This window comes from Gymnoscopelus microlampas, assembly GCF_963454915.1.
Source record: "Gymnoscopelus microlampas genome assembly, chromosome: 3".
Classification (NCBI taxonomy): Eukaryota; Metazoa; Chordata; class Actinopteri; order Myctophiformes; family Myctophidae; genus Gymnoscopelus; species Gymnoscopelus microlampas.
The window spans coordinates 3,851,628-3,868,315 of NC_139940.1; the positions used below are offsets into that span (position 1 = coordinate 3,851,628).

General features: G+C 41.0%; 1 protein-coding gene across 1 annotated transcript in view; it reads left to right on the forward strand.

Annotated features, from left to right (window-relative positions):
- LOC311039185 (uncharacterized protein) overlaps positions 1 to 14,532 on the forward strand; it is a gene marked incomplete at its 3' end in the record, with an annotated part of 56,349 nt that extends 41,817 nt beyond the window's left edge. The window contains exons 11-12 of the mRNA XM_084048855.1: positions 13,130 to 13,223; positions 14,492 to 14,532. Coding sequence (XP_083904981.1) covers positions 13,130 to 13,223; positions 14,492 to 14,532 — 135 coding nt within the window. The remainder of the gene's footprint in view (positions 1 to 13,129; positions 13,224 to 14,491) is intronic.
- Between the last annotated feature and the right edge of the window lie 2,156 nt (positions 14,533 to 16,688).

Consider the following 16,688-nt stretch of genomic DNA (forward strand, 5'->3'; position numbering starts at 1 on the left):
TATTAACTATTTTGTAATAGTCTATCAAATCTATAACATTATAATTTTAACATTTGCCTTCTTTTGTACCACAAATCTTCTCTTATGGGGGTCCCTGGCACAACATGTTTTTAGATGGGGGTTTGTGGCCAAATATAGATCAATTTGGGGTTGTCGCATTGTGACACATTGTGAGCTTGTAGATCTGCTATTTTCAAATTGGCCAGAATGTATATATAGTATAGGGCTGCAGTGGTTAATGTGTGTTTTGTATTAATGATCCAAATCTACAAAGTAACTAGTAACTAAAGTTTACTCCCGGGAAACATCCACGACCAACATGCAACTCAGACCCATTAAATCGTGACCCATACAAATGGGTTTGTGACCCCAGAATGGATCCCGACCCACTGTCTGGTAAACATTGATGTAAGTCACATTCAGATACTAATTAATTTACATCAACTTAATGTACTGAACTGTAGACAGACAGACAAACAGACAGACAGACAGACAGACAGACAGACAGACAGACAGACAGACAGGATGTCCATGTGCACGCACGCACGCACGCACGCACGCATGCACGAACGCACGCACACACTCTCACACACACACACACACACATTTAATTAACACACACACACACACACACACACACACACACACACACACACACACACACACACACACACACACACACATTTAATTAACACACAACATAATGTTGTTTTATTGTATTTTTCTATATATTCTATTTACACTGTTTTTGCTTTGTTGCTTTTATTATGGCTTTTGGATCACATTATGTTCCTTCCACGCGCTACGTCCTACCGGGGAACTCCCCCCTGTCAGGTGACAAGAAGGTCATTTGGCTCTCATGCATTGAAGGAGGCATGAGCTCGGCCCTGGCCTCCCTAGGCTGGCGAGGGGAGTGTAGTGCACAGGATCACTTAGAAAATTGGCACCGGGTGAAAAATAAGGGTTAAAAAATCGTGGGATAAAAAAAAAACCTTGACTGTTACAGTGATTCATTCATAACTTACAGGATTGTAAAACATATTTTTATGACCTTGTAAACTGAGCAGTGGAAGCATTTAATAAAACTTTACTTGACAATAGTATTACTCGAGTCTATTTTAATGAGCTGTCAGGCCGACAAACTGTCAAAGGTAGGGTAAGTGATTTTCTTTGGTTAAAATAAGTGTTAAATAGCTCTATATTCTGATAGTACTCATTGCTATAGAGTGTTTGTTCAGTAAAAGGAGTCTCCTTGTCTCTCCAGCTCTTTATAAAACAGAAAATGCATTTTTGTTTCAGTTTCATTTCCAATTTTATCCAATCAGGATAGAGAACTCAATCAGGATACAGATTAAACAAGTGGAATTGGAAGTGATGACACTAAGAAATGAGCAGGCAAAATTGGAACTGGAACACTATAAAAATGAAGCTTAAAAATGGGTACTTTCTCCTGATTGGCTGAGATTTAGACACCTAAAAATGTATTTTCTGTTTATTAAAGAGCTGGAGAGACGGGGAGACTCCTGTTACTGAACAAACACTCTATAGCAATGATTGCTATCAGAATATAGTGCTTTAACCTTTTAACAAAATACTTTTTGTTTTAACCAACAAATATCACTTACCCTATATCACTATCTAACTGTAAAGTTACTGCAATATTCAGCAGGTCTTCTAACCGTTAGCCTACTGTAATAGATTAGAGAGGTGTTTGGTTGCCACCGTGTGGCTTTAACATGCAACTGCAGCTGTGTTACTTTGATGTTTCACAGAGTGTGCACATGGCCAGCCTCACTGCAGCATCACGCCGTCTGTATCCTGAATGTCGTGAGCAGTGGTGGAAAGTATAAGTACATTTACTTAAGTACTGCACTTAAGTACAATTTTGAGGTGTTGAGTATTTCCAATTTCCAATACTTGTACTTCTACTCCACTACATCTCAGAGGCAAATATTGTACTTTTACTCCACTACAATTATTTGAGAACATACTTTTCAGATAAAAATGATGATATTATGAAACATACATTTACCACTTTAGCCCTGTTTTATACATAGGCTATTTGATATTAGCCGATCTACAAGCTCACAACGCGTCGCGAAGCGACACGTTGTGAGCTTGTAGATCTGCTATTTTCAAATATTTAATACTTTTACTTTTGGTACTTTAAGTACATTTTGATGCCAATACTTTTGTACTTTTACTCAAGCACATTTTTAATTCTGGACTTTTACTTGTAACAGAGTATTTTTATATTGTGGTACTTTTACTTAAGTAAAGAATTTGAGTACTTTTTCCACCACTGGGCAGGGGTTAGGGGTCAGGGGTCAACACTGGTCAGGGGTCAGAATAGACACACCAGTCTGGTATTAAATGTCTTAAAGGTCATTCAATTGTGAAAACAATGTTGCACATTAAGCTCATCTTCTGGGGACGCCCAGAAAATCCTGTGGGGACCCCCAGTTTGGGAGCCACTGTAGTACACCATGACTCACCAGTAGAGACGGGACCATATGAAAATGACATGTCACCATTATTGTGGCCAAAATGAGTGAAATTAACGATATTATCGCGAGAATCAAAATATGCTTCAAACTTAAAATGCCACTTTTGTTAAACCACTTGGACCCCCACCATCCCTATTCCAGGGGTGAACGTTCGGCAAAAATAGCCGATGTACAAGCTCACAGCGCGCTGCATTGCAACGTGTTGTGAGCTTGCATTTTGGTATAGAGTCCACAGTACGGCCTCCAAACAATTCAACAAAACAGTGGCTCAAATTGGAGACCCCAACATGAGGATGGACACCACAAAAGATTGGCAAAGTTTAAATAGCTTTTATTCACTTCCCACAACAAAAAATGAAGCATTGAGGAACAAACATAACGAGAAGTACTTTACCAAAACTGGAATCAAGAAACCAGACAGGGGGCCTGGAGATGACGGTCAAACTAAATAGAATGGAGAAGCTGCTCCCGCCTCCCTAAATGACAAAACAAAGTTCTACTAAACTAAAAGCTAAAAGAAAAGTTAGAACTAACGGCCATCCACAGGCCAAACTAAAATAAATAAGTAACTTAAAGAGCTGCTGCCATGTTTTTGCACTTTTTCTGTTTTTCATGTGTCTATGAGGTTGATAGAACTTCATTAGGCCCCCCGGTGGTGGTTTTATGGTGTTTTACCATTAAGAAAATGAAAAAAATCTTCCTCCTAGTATAACCATAATACCTGTTTTAGGGGGGGGGGGGGGGGGTATCACTGAAAATCACGGCACGCCGTCTTTAAGATGGACACCACCAGGAAGCCCTATGTCCCATAGGGGACGAAGAGGAGTAAGTAAGTAAGTAAGGACCTATAGGTCCCACAGCTGACTGACGAGCCTGGAGGATAATGGCAATGGCCGAATGTAGGTGTATGTTCTGGCTAAGCTTTTTTTTTTTTTCTTGTGGGTGACAACGTTTTCCTTGAACACATCCCAGCCTATAGGGCATAGCAGTGGCGGCCATTTCCTGGTTCCACTCTAGAATAAATAAAGAAGGATGAATTACAGGGGCGTGTCCCAGCGTAGTACCGGGGTATTGCACATGCGCAGTAAAGTCCTGCCTGAACATACAAAAAGGCTCAGTAGATGGCAGCGTGTGACCCTTAAACGGTAGTGTTTGTTTTGTGTCACTAGCCACGGAGACCTGCTGAAGATCTTTATTTGCTGAAATTAAATGTTAATATGGCCAAAACAAGTAGGCCTATTTAGTGCCATAATAGGCACAATTGTGTGGCATATCACTGAATGAATATTAGCCCAAAGTTATAGAAATCATTAAAATTCTCATCTACTGATGCTTTACTGTCAGGTATTTTGTGCAAATTGTGCAAAGTGCTCGAGATTCAGATGTGCTGTAGTGTGGTAATAAACAGCATTGTTTTTAATTACACAATAACCATGACCATACACATGAATAGAAATACTTTTAAATAGGAAAATGTTAGTGCCCCGAAATTGCATTTGGAACTACAGTATGACAACTAGTGTAGGCTACTTTATTGGATTTGTAGCCCACATATTAAGACTATATTTGGAGTCGCTGCATAGAAGAGATTAGGTAAAAACATTATATATATATATATATATATATATATATATATATATATATATATATATATATATATATATATATATATATATATGGCCTATGCGTTTAGATATGCTCACAGTATAAAAACTTATATTCGTCTTCAAAATGTATTTTTATTTGTTGATTGTGAACACCACATGCTTGTTGTAGAGCTGTCTTTTGTAAGGCTAACTCAGTAAACATATTTGAGAATTAAAAACAATGCACACAATGCTATATAGAATCAAGATCATTTTTTATTTATTCAAAAAACACATAATAAACAGTAGGGACATAAACACAATAGATATGCATATTAATAACTTGGATATGGGGGTTTATGTCACTTTGTTGTTGTTCTTTATAACTATGTAAGTCATTTAGTCCACTTGTGTATTAGAATTACAAACCTCCAGATGTTTAGGTGCTGAGTGGAGAGAACAACAAACACACACCTCGACCGACTGAGAAGGGATCCTGGGGGTTTTTATGTAGCGCCTCTGCTGGAACACTCCGTCGTGCACTTCCTGATAACACTGCGCATGTGCAATACCCCGGTACTACGCTGGGACACGCCCCTGTAATCTATCCTTCTTTATTTATTCTAGGTTCCACTTAAAAATACTCAATGCATTTTTCCCATTGACATTTCCAAAAATATTTATATCAATTATTATAAGCTAAGAATCAAGCCATCCAGGGTCCTGGTGAATCATGACCATAAAATGTTTGATTCTGTGAAAAAACTTTTTTGAAAATGGCAAAAAAAGGGTATTTATTAAATATAGTATATCATATAATTAAATATAGAATAAAATAAAAATCACAGAAAAAAAATCACACCCAGTGTGAAGAGAGTGGTGCCTTTGAAAGTTTAACTGGTTGCATCCTTGTGTTGCAATCAGCAACAATATGTTGTCACGTGACACGTGACAACATTTTGTCACGTGTCACGTGAAGCTTGACTAATCATACGGACATACGGACGGACGGACATACGGACACACGGACATACGGACACACGGACAAAGTCAAATGTAGGAGTGATTGGCACCACTCAAAAATGTTTAATGGTCATGATTCACCAGGACCCTGGATGGCTTGATTCTAGGCTTAAATTAATTGATATAAATATTTTTGGAAATGTCAATGGGAAAAATGCATGCAATGAGTATTTTGAAGTGGAACCAGGAAATGTCTGCCACTGCTATGCCCTATAGGCAGGGATGAGGAGGATGGAGAAATGATCTGATTTGCCAAGCGGCAGACGGGCGAGGGGGTTGTTCTTGAGCCCGATTGAAATCACCAGTCACAACGAACGCTGTGTCCGGCTGATTTGTCTCCTGCCTGCTAATTGTGCTGGTCCTCAGGCGCATGTGAAAACATGGCAAATGTCATTGCATATACTCACTTTTTTTTTCTTTTTACAAAACAGCATACAACCCCTCCCCGCCCCCCTCCCAAAATCAACGAATAAATAGCACAACAAAGCAAAACAACAACATAATAGAAAAAAAGGAAATGAATGAAATGCAACAAACATGATCTATGTCACAGTACGTGTGGAAATTCAGTCAGGTCGAGAAAGGAGCACGTTTTCCGGCGGGCGCAAGACGGAGTGAGCAGGAGGCTTCGATGTCGAGGGGCCACGGTGGCGCAGTCGGTAGTGCTGTCTCCTCACAGCTAGAAGATCCTGGGTTCGATTCCCACAGGGGACGCTGTGGGCGCTAGGGGGCGTGTCTTCTCCTCCGCGTCATCAGCGCCCATACCCTAGGTGGGGTTGGCGAAAGGGCCTTTCTGTGTGGAGTTTACATCTTCTCCCCGTGTTCCCTAGGGTAGATACCCTCACAAAAACATGCAGTAATCCTGGTCACTATACTGCCTCCCCCTGGCCAGCCGGGGCGCCTGACGGAGGGGAAAGGAACTGGTTGGAATAACGTGTTCATTCCACACGCTACGTCCAACCAGGGAAACTCCCCCCTGTCAGGTGACAAGAAGGTCATGGCTCTCATGCATTGAAGGAGGCATGAGCTCGGCCCTGGCCTCCCTAGGTTGGCAGAGGGAAGGTAGTGCCCAGGATTACATAGACAATTGGCACTGGGTGTAAAAAAAATCACACCCTGTGTGAAGGTAGCGGCGCCTTTGAATACATTATGTCATCGATATGTGTTTATAATGTGTTTATAGCCATGTGTCATGTGAAGCTTGACCAATCACTTTGTTGACGGGTCTGACCAATCAGAGCGTCGACGACAGATAAAGTTAAATTGAGGATCTATGTGGTAAAGACAGACACTGCCCTTCCCACTTTACCTTTATAGCCTCACATGTTCCATTATTTTCATTATTTTCTGTTTAACATATGCATTTATCAGACTACTCATTTCATATTCATTTCATTTATATAAACAACACAGAGACAATTGTTTGTTTAAAACATAACCACTTTATTGTATATCAACAGTTTAAAGCTCCTCACCACCCCAAACAAACACACATACTTGCCAAGACCACTTCCTGGTCTGAGGATCTGGAAAGAGTAACACATGACCACAGTGCTCCTTATATGGAGGGTAGGGGAATTGGGACATACCATTTGACAGGGGAGTGTGGGATTTTGCTTTATAAGGTATATTATGATGGAAAAGAGGTATGTGGTTAAACAGGATTAATACTTACCTTTTGATTGTTTTGAATCATTTCTGTAAAATTTGGAAAATGTTTTCTTTGTGTGAGTTCACTTGTAATTTTGGGGAATGTGTTGAGGTTGCCTGTTTTGTAGGACATGGTTGAGGCCACTAAGGAGAGCCATTCAGGTAGAGGATATGAGTCAGTCTAGTCTCAGGCCTGAGGAGGAAAGTCACGGGCACAATGCGGCTGCTAAAGCTCTGCCCGGTATCTCAGTCTGACAGAGTCAGTTAGTCTTTGGACATGTTGTTTGTGTGAAGCAATGTAGGTTTATTGTTTTGTTTTTTTGAATTATTTTTTTTTTAAACTATTTTTTTGAACACTTTTTTTTTTGTGCACTTTAAAGAAAATAAACCCGGATTATCACAACAGTTGGTTTGTCCTTCTGTCTACCTAGCCCTCATCCAAAGGAACTCTTTTACAATCTAACTTTAAATAACTTACCTAGAAGGAGACTTTAGCCAAATAAAAATATATACAAAAAAAAACATGAGGAAATAAAAAATAAACCTTGACATCATAGTGATGTCATGAATAGTCCCCTTGCCTGACAAATCACAACCTTGACGGGCCTGACCAATCAGAACCTTGACGGGCCTGACCAATCAGAACCTTAACGGACTCTTGGATTCTCGATCGTCTCTATCAAACCATTCTGTCATAACGGATGACTGGGTCCCGAACTCAGACTTTCTATACATTCACCCTTCATCTGTTCTTGTATCTTTCTCTTTCTATTCGTCATATTAACTTTAAATAACTTACCTAGACGGAGACTTTAGCCAAATGAATAATAAGATGAAGTCATTGTCATCGTTTATATAGACATCGAATTCTATATTCATGACATCATAGTGATGTCATGAATAGTGACCAATCACAACTTTGGCGCACCTGACCAATCAGAACGTTGACGCACCTGACCAATCAGAACGTTGACGCACCTGACCAATCAGAACGTTGGCGCACCTGACCAATCAGAACGTTGACGCAAAAGCCAGGCATAGAGGGCTAATATCCGCTCTATACCTAAAGGTATAGAGCGGCTAGCGCCGCTAAAAATAGGGTTACAAAATCGTGGGATCAAAATTTAAGGAAAAAAAGGAGGCTTCGATGTCGCCGCCCACGCGGCAGATATATATATATATATATATATATATTGTAGCAGATATACAAGCTCATAGCGCGGCACCGAGTGCCGCGCCATGAGCTTGTAGATCTGCTATTTTTTTTTTAAAGTGTGAAAAACATTTGTAACTGTCAAATGTAAACAAATTCTGTATTTAAAAAAAAATTGGGCGGATTTTGTTAGTTTTTTTTTCGTGTTTTGGTTACTCTATTTCGGTTTTAGGGTTAGGGTTAGGTTATTTAATTCTTATTTTTGCCTGATTTTACCGATTTATTATCAAAAAATTGAAATATTTTTTATTTTTTCAAAAGGTAGGGGGTATGAAATCACGGATCTGTGAGAGTGAGGGTGTCGCGTTGTACGCACAGTGAATGGCTGTGACGCCCATGTACATACATGTTAAAAACCGCAAACATCAGCAAGAGAAAAAATAGAATAAGAAAACTTACAAAAACATAAAAACATAAAAACATAAAAACATGAAAACATAAAAACATGAAAACATAAAAACATAAAAACATAAAAACATAAAAACATAAAAATATTTAAAAAACAGCATTTAAAGTCAGTCCATAAAACAATCCTTAGGAAAAACACTTTATATACAGATGTGTTTTCAAAAGGGATTTAAAAGCACTGGCCCTTTAAGGAAAGTGCATAAAGAGGGGTGGCCAGGTTTGTGGCCTCCTGTCTAGCCAGAAGCCTGGCTTGAGTGTTTGTGAGAGAGACCTGGAGGCATGAGGGGTACAGACTAATTCTCGGTAAGACAATCTGAAACAAATGACAAGGTTTTTATAACTCATTGTAGCAATAGTATATATATAAGAGATTTAGATAGGCTGACAATATTAGGCTTGTTGTTAATTATACTAATATATATATATATATATTTGTATTTCCAGAAGCCTTCAGGTCCTTTTTCAGCAGCAGTACCCTGTGGCTGTGCAGGCCTATATCAATGGGAGCCAATGCCATGGGCATATATTGACTCATTGGGTATGTTTGTTATTTTGCTGTATTTTGTCATCTTGCTATAGGAGCCTAATGTCTGGGATGAATTGTTGGAGGGCTGGTCTAATGCTTTATTATTGGATTTTTTTTGTAGGAGCTGAACTAACCATCACTGTTTTTCCCACCGTGCCATATATACTATTTAGACGGGTTTTTGCTATTGGACTGTGTGCAATAAGGTTGACTGAGGACAGAGCTATACTGGGCCATTAAGTAGCATTGCATGATTTTGATTTTGCGTATTTGTATTTTGTTTTGATTTGCTTATTTACTTTATTTGCTTTTGGTTTTGCATTATTTGGATTTGATTTGTTTAATTTCTGTAGATTTAGTTTAGTAGGCCCCGAAGCCCTTACTCTTGTTGCCCCTTTGCCTCTTGGGTTTAGTCCCTTTTGCAGAACGCCCAGTAATACTAGCCGCTTTCTTCCTTTCTGTATTTTAACCTGACTATTTTTTATAACAACTGTTTGAATAAACTTGACACATTTGATACATCAGCCTCTGGTTCTGTTCATTCTGAACCCGTACCTTTCTGGGGAACCTTACCTTGTTCAGTTCTATATATCTATATATCTATGTAGCTATATATAGTATATAGTATATGGTTAATGTGTTTAAAGGATCCCTCACTCCTATATGTGTGGGTGGCGTAGTCATTGCTTAATATAGCCCTGCTACACATGTTTTGCTTAAGTAAAAGTACCAATACTGCAATGTAGAAATACTCAATTACAAGTAAAAGTCCAGAATTCAAAATATACTTGAGTAAAAGTGTAAACGTATTGGCATCAAAATATACTTAAAGTAAAAGTACTAATATATTTGAAAACAGCAGATCTACAAGCTCACAACGCGTCGCATGGCGACACGTTGTGAGCGTGTAGATCTGCTATTATTAACTGTATTTCTACATTGCAGTATTGATACTTTAACTTAAACGAGGAGTTCAGAAAGTCCAGAAAATGACTCTATTTCTATTAATTGCACACCCTATGAAGCCTTTTGAATCCATGGATTCTTTTTTGTTTTTGTCGCATTCCTAAGCTAATAATTTGATTACCGTCTCCTACCGGCTAATGTATCCGGTAGGAGACACAAAGTAAATTATTTGTGTCTCCTACCGGAAATACACGGTCATCAAGTTATTGTCTTAGGAATGCCACAAAAAAGAATCCATGAAATCAAGGCTTCATGGGGTGTGTAATTGATAAAAAATAAGTAATCTTTTGGGTGAACTCCTCCTTTAAGTAAAATATCGGAGTACTTCTTCCACCACTGACTAGATAGAAGAACAAGAAAGTGACTGCCTATGTAACCCCCACAGTCAAATTAGCCAGAAAGGGCGTGCAACAGACCTGCCAATCGGGCTCAGCCCTATTGGCATGACTGGTTACACGTCGGACTGGCGAGTGGGAGCCTCGGGTTCAATCCCAGCTCCCCGCGTTCCACTACACCTACATTACAGTATAATGCTATGACCCCATATTGTCTTTGTGCCAATAAACACATTGGAACTTGAAATGGTGCAGCTCTGTGGAAAAAGCACAAACTGTTTTTATTTGATCAGTCGATGATGCTGCCAATGATTAGCGGATGAAAAACAGGATCACTGATTAATCACTCAGAAGTAGTTCACAAAGTACTTTCTAGCCCCCCTCCGCCCCCCCCCCCCCCAGGCCTTCAACCCTTTAAAGTTTAAAGGGATAGTTCACCCCCAAATTACCTTTTTTTTCAATCGATTAGTCCAGTGGTTCTCAAACTTGTTCATGTCAAGGACCCCCAAATTGACACTTATTAGCCCGCGGACCCCCATTTCAAAAGATATGCCAGGGACCCCCATGATTCCGCCCCCCCGCAATTTATATTGTGAAATCTAAGTCAATTTAACTCTGAGTGTACAAATGGAACCAAATGGACCCGTTAGGGTCCATTTGTTTCCATTTGTTTCCATTAGGGGCGGCAGTGGCTCAGGCGTAGAGTAAACTGGAAAACCGCAAGGTTACCAGTTTGATCCCGGGCTGGGGCGCTCCCCTAGAGTTAGTGTCGAAGTGTCCTTGAGCAAGACGCTGAACCCCTAATTGCTCCCGATGAGCAGGTTCGTGCCTTATATAGTTTCCTCCGCCATCGGTGTATGAATGTGTGTGTGAATGGGTTAATGGCACGATCAATGTAAAGCGCTTCGGATAGAAGAGCTATTTAAATGCGCCATTTACCATTTACAGACCCATAAGGGTCCATTTGGTGCCTAATCTATCATTTAGCTGGGGACCCCCTGGAACTCCCTCATGGACCCCTGGGGGTCCCCGGACCCCACTTTGAGAACCAATGGATTAGTCATCCCATGGAGACTTGAATTCATGGATTAAAAAGAAAAAAAAAATTGTCTCATTCCTAAGCCAATAATTTTCATGCCCAGCGGACCGGTAGAGACACAAAGGAGACTCTTTGTGTCTCCTACCGGAACCGCTGCCGGTCATCAAATTATTGGCTTAGGAATGCAACAAAAACTATAAAATATCTCCACGAATTCAATGAGCTTGATCTGCTATAATTTGAAAAATTGTGAACATTTTTTAATATATATATTTTTAAAGTGAACATTTTTAACTTCTTGGGGGGTTGAAATAATTTGAGATGGGGGTCCACAGCCAAATACATGTTTTAAGAGCTGATATTACAGCACCATATGTTTAAAAAAAAAAAAAAACTGGATTTAGAAGACCCCAGAAGAAAATATCACCCAGAAGCAAAGATTTTAGTTACAAATGTTTGCTTTAAAAATGAATGTATATATACATATTTTTTTTCCTATTAACCACTTGAACTCCTAGCAATCCTATTCTAGGGGAAACATTCACCAAACATAGCAGATCTACAAGTTGTGAGCTTGTAGATCGGCTAAGTTCGGCACAGAGGTTTGGCGTAGAGGGAAACAGAAGACCGAGACAGTCAAAGGTCGAGTTTGCCAGCATTGAGGCTTTCAGTGGTTACATGTCTGAAAATACACGTTAACATGAATCCAAGATATTACATTGAAAAGATAATGTGGAAAAAATCCAGACTTTTACTTTAAAATTCTCACAACACTGATGGTAGTGTCTGTCATATGTGTCTATATGAAGCTATCTATGAAATAGTCCATGGGCCAGACGAGAAGTCAGGGACACGTAAGGTGGCAAAATCTCTTTGGCACCATTTTGTTTGTAGGGTCCATATAAGTACTTTGAAACATGATAACCTTTTCAAATGAGTAGCTTTAATACTTTTTTAGGACATTCATGTTTTTGCCATTATCTCCCCACATTATCTGCACAGTAGTTCTGTATCTGGCCAATAGAACCGTTCGCAATTTGGTGTTAGGAGAATTTCTCACTTGAACTGAGTCAATGGGTACCTAGACATGAAAAATCACAGAGGTTCTCATCCGCCATAGTGCCACGAATGGCGCAATGGCCAAATCAAAAATGGCCGCCATCGCCTAAGATGAAAATCCAACTTTTTTGTTTCTGAGTGTATATACACATGCAATACCTCCATGTTGACTAATTGTGGGGTGGGGAATTCATTTCTGTTATGACCACTTTGGGTGATGTTGACCTTGAAAGGTCATGGTCAAGGTCATCTTGCTATTTCGAAGACCTTGGCCATAACTTGGCCATTGTTAGGACTAAAAACAGGTGTAATAAGACTAATTAAACTAATTCTGGCATTTATAATTCCTTTCTGATATTGTTTTGACCATTAAGGAGCATCTTGTCATTGAAATATGTAAGTCAATGCAATTTTTCAATAACTCAATTACTCAATAACTTTCATTGTATTTTTTTTTCCAATAATGATTTGTATTATTTCTAACAAAAGACATACAAAGACATACAAATAAAATCGTAACTCAAAATCAAATAACAATTCCTCTCAAAGTGCACCATATGTGTGCATGCTGGTTAGTGTGATGGACTTTTACAGGATGGATTTTAAATGTTTCCATGGCAGAATATGATGCATGGAACTCCAGCAGCACGGCACCCACATCGGCGAGTGTCACACTTGCCTGAATACTTGCATGCTGTGAGCAGACTTGGTGGTAAGGCCTTCAGACACTTAGATGGCAGGAGTGTACCAAAGTGCTCCTCCCATCCATGTTCCATTGGTGCTAGTCTTGCCTGAGGTTCCTTTGCTGTCGCAACAGGTCGCAAGCCCTATGCACCAGAAAGACGCCTTGGATGTGGCCTCTGATCACACTACTTGTGGGAGGGAGAGCATCCATTCCAGCACTGGCACAGGTATAGTTTTCTACCCTGAGGTCATCAAATGTCTTGCTGTTGTACTTGAACTGGACCCTGCCCAGACACGCACCAAGTACTTCTCTGTCAACGCGGTGTCTTGTTTGGTCAAGGTGTCTGCCTCTCCAAAGATTGTCAGATATTGCACTGGGTCAAAAGCCATATCTGCATGTTTGGTCCCCACCTTACTCATGCAGTCATCTCCAGTCAGGATGTGTGCCTTGATCACTGTCTTGGCTAGTGGTGCTCCAAGATGAGAGACTGCTTGATGCAGTGGGAGGATGCGCCGCTTCTCACCAGTGCCATACTGCTGCCAGATCTCCTTCATCCTCAGTGCTTGGAAGTAAGTATATGGGGTGTAGTATAGCAGTAATGTGAAGGTGTGTGTGTCATTGGAGACTATGACAACTCTCTTGCACTGTTTCACATGAACAGCCCACTCCACATGCACCACCATGGGGCGGCAGTGGCTCAGGGGTAGAGTGGCCGGGTAGAGTGAACTGGAAACCGCAAGGTTCCTAGTTCGGCTCCCCCAGAGTTAGTGTCGAAGTGTCCTTGAGCAAGACATTGAACCCCTAATTTCTCTGAGCAGTTTGGTGCCTTGCATGGTTTCCTCCGCCATCGGTGGGTGAATGTAACGTACAACCCCTAATTTCTCTGAGCAGTTTGGTGCCTTGCATGGTTTCCTCCGCCATCGGTGGGTGAATGTAACGTACAACCCCTAATTTCTCTGAGCAGTTTCGTGCCTTGCATGGTTTCCTCCGCCATCGGTGGGTGAATGTAACGTACAATGCACCATTTAGCATTTACCACCAGCCTGTCAGCCTCAGCACCAATGGCTGTCCTGGAACTTAAGGCCTGCAAGTGTGTACAGACCTGCAAGTTTCCAGACTGTTCCTGCCTTGCCAACAAATTAAAGTGCACAGAAATGTGCAAGCTACAAACCTGCAGCAATCAGAAGGAAGAGGAGGAAGATGAAGTGGAACTGATTGATTATGATGATGATAATGATGACGATGACGAATACTGAAGAATTGATATTGGTATGACAGTTATGATGATGGTGATGATGATCATTGATTAAAGTACCTCTCAAGCCTACTCCATAAACCGACTCTGTCACGGACCCTGTGGTCCACAGACTTGGACCTCCTCTCTGTCCCTAAGGCAAACAAGTGAACCATGTTCTGAACCTTGTTCTGAAGGCTCTGTCGGGGACAGAGCCTTCAGTGTGGCAGCCCCCACCCTGTGGAACTCTCTCCCAATAGGGATTGGTCATGCTCCTGCTCAGGCAACACTGGACTCTTAAGGCTGTGTGTCAACTGTGCTGTTGTTGTTTTGTTAGTTTGGCTGTTGGTTGTTCATTGTTTTTGAAAGGCGCCATATACATTGAAGCTACTATTATTATTATTATTTTATTAATATTAAAGTGAATGAAAGAGAGAAAATTATTCCCCCCCCCCCCCTCTGTATCACATGTTCTGTTCAAAAAAAGTGGCACGCTTTCTTCATTATTTGAATATATGTTTGGTGTCTTTGAAGACTGATAACTGTGACTAATCTACCACTTGGGAAAGGCTATCATGATCAAATATCATCTAGGGATATAGACCTATTCAAAATACAAAACTAGATTTTGCAAATGTTGCACTTGAGTGACCCCGATTAGTGAAAATGCTGTTCACATCGTATCACAACGTGAAGTGTTGTGAGCTTGTAGACATGCCATTTGCTGAATGTTTGCCCCAGAATAGGCATGCTAGGGTTCATGTGGTTAAATAAGTGAATGTAAGAGATTGAATAATGTTTTTTTCCCTCTGTATGTAATGTTCTATTCAAAAAAGGTTAGGCGATTTTTTCATTCTTTGGATCTATGGTTGGTGTCATTGAAGGCTGATAACTAGGACTAAGCTACTACTTGGGAAGGGTTATCATGTTGAAATATTATCTAGGGATATAGACCTTTTCAAAATACCAAACTAGAATTTGCCACCTTGAGTGTCCCTGATTAGTGAAAATTCTGACCTGGGCCCATGGACTAAAAGGGCTTAATGTTCAACACAATTTTATACAATGTAGTGGGGGTCCCTGCTGCATCTCTCTCTCAGCTAAGGGGTCCTTTGCCTGAACAAACGTTGATTTGCCAAGGACCTCTCTTATAACCTGTCTTCCCCTCTGCTTTTTACAGACAGGCTGCTGAAGCCCCCCCCCCCCAGTTAAACATAAACAGAGACTTTTTGTTGAACATCAAACCTTGGGTTTTTTTTTTTTTTTTTTGCAATCAGGCAAACCTCTCATGAGGGCACGGTCCCGCCGCACTTTTATTTTACCTCTTGGGTGGAATATGCTAACCTGACACCGTCAAATGGAAGAAGCTTGCGAGACAATTTTGTTTCACAGCCTACTTCCATCTGAGACTCCGTAGGCAATATCGATGACAGACGTTTTTTCTTTTTTTTTAAAGCTACTAGGCAGGTGATTGGATGATCCCGCCCCTAGCAGCCGCTGATTGGTTCGCAAACGCAGCGACCGGGGCAGCTCAACTCCCTGTGCAATCCCAGTCGTAATCTGCCGAGGGTTAAAGTGCGATGCAATTTTGCAAAGGCAGATTCGTCTGGAACCAGGCTAGGAATATGCCAATTCTTTGTCAATTGATGCAAATGAGTAGCCTGACACTCAGCCCGAATTTTCATTTTGTTTCACTCCATTATTCAGTCTGAAAGCCCTCTCAATGCAGCCGATTTCTGAGATGGGGGCGTGGCCAATGTTCTTTTTTTCAAAGACTCTTTGGCGATTGGTTCATACTGGATTATCCCGATCCCGATTCGTCGTACAGATTTTCAACCGAGAAACACCCGCCTTCGACACCGTCACCAGCATAGACATATAAAGGTAGACGCCTCCTTCGGCTCTGAAGCGTTCGTATCTCGGGCGCGCTTCCTTGTTCCTTGTTCCGCAGGGCTAGCCTTCCACTTCCTTCCGCTTCAGCAGGGCAAGCTGGAAACGTCCGTGTGCGTCACAGAAGGGGGCGTTCGGTAGGCCAATCAGAGGCAGGTGGGGCGGGTCTTTTCTTAAGAGGCAGCCGCGCAGCAACTAGTCAGTTAGACGCGCTGTGATTGGCCAGTAGTCAACGCGATGTGATAGTAGTCAAACAGCCCTGCGTAAGCGCCTTGTATTGAGATACCAGTCGCTCCAATGAACTACAGAGAACAGTGAGGTATCTAGGTTTCTATATCTATGGTCACCAGACCCTGAGTGCGAGGCAAACGATTCAGGGGGTGGAGCCAGGCTAGCAAATGCGTGGATTCATGGAAAAAATGCGCACGACCATGAATCCACGCATTTGCATTGACAAAGCATTATTGGCAGATTCCGCCACAGAGGTAAAATAAAAGTGCGGTGGGACCGTGCCCCTAAGCCAGGCATTCCAACAGTGGTTTGAGACTACAGCTGAAAACTATTAAA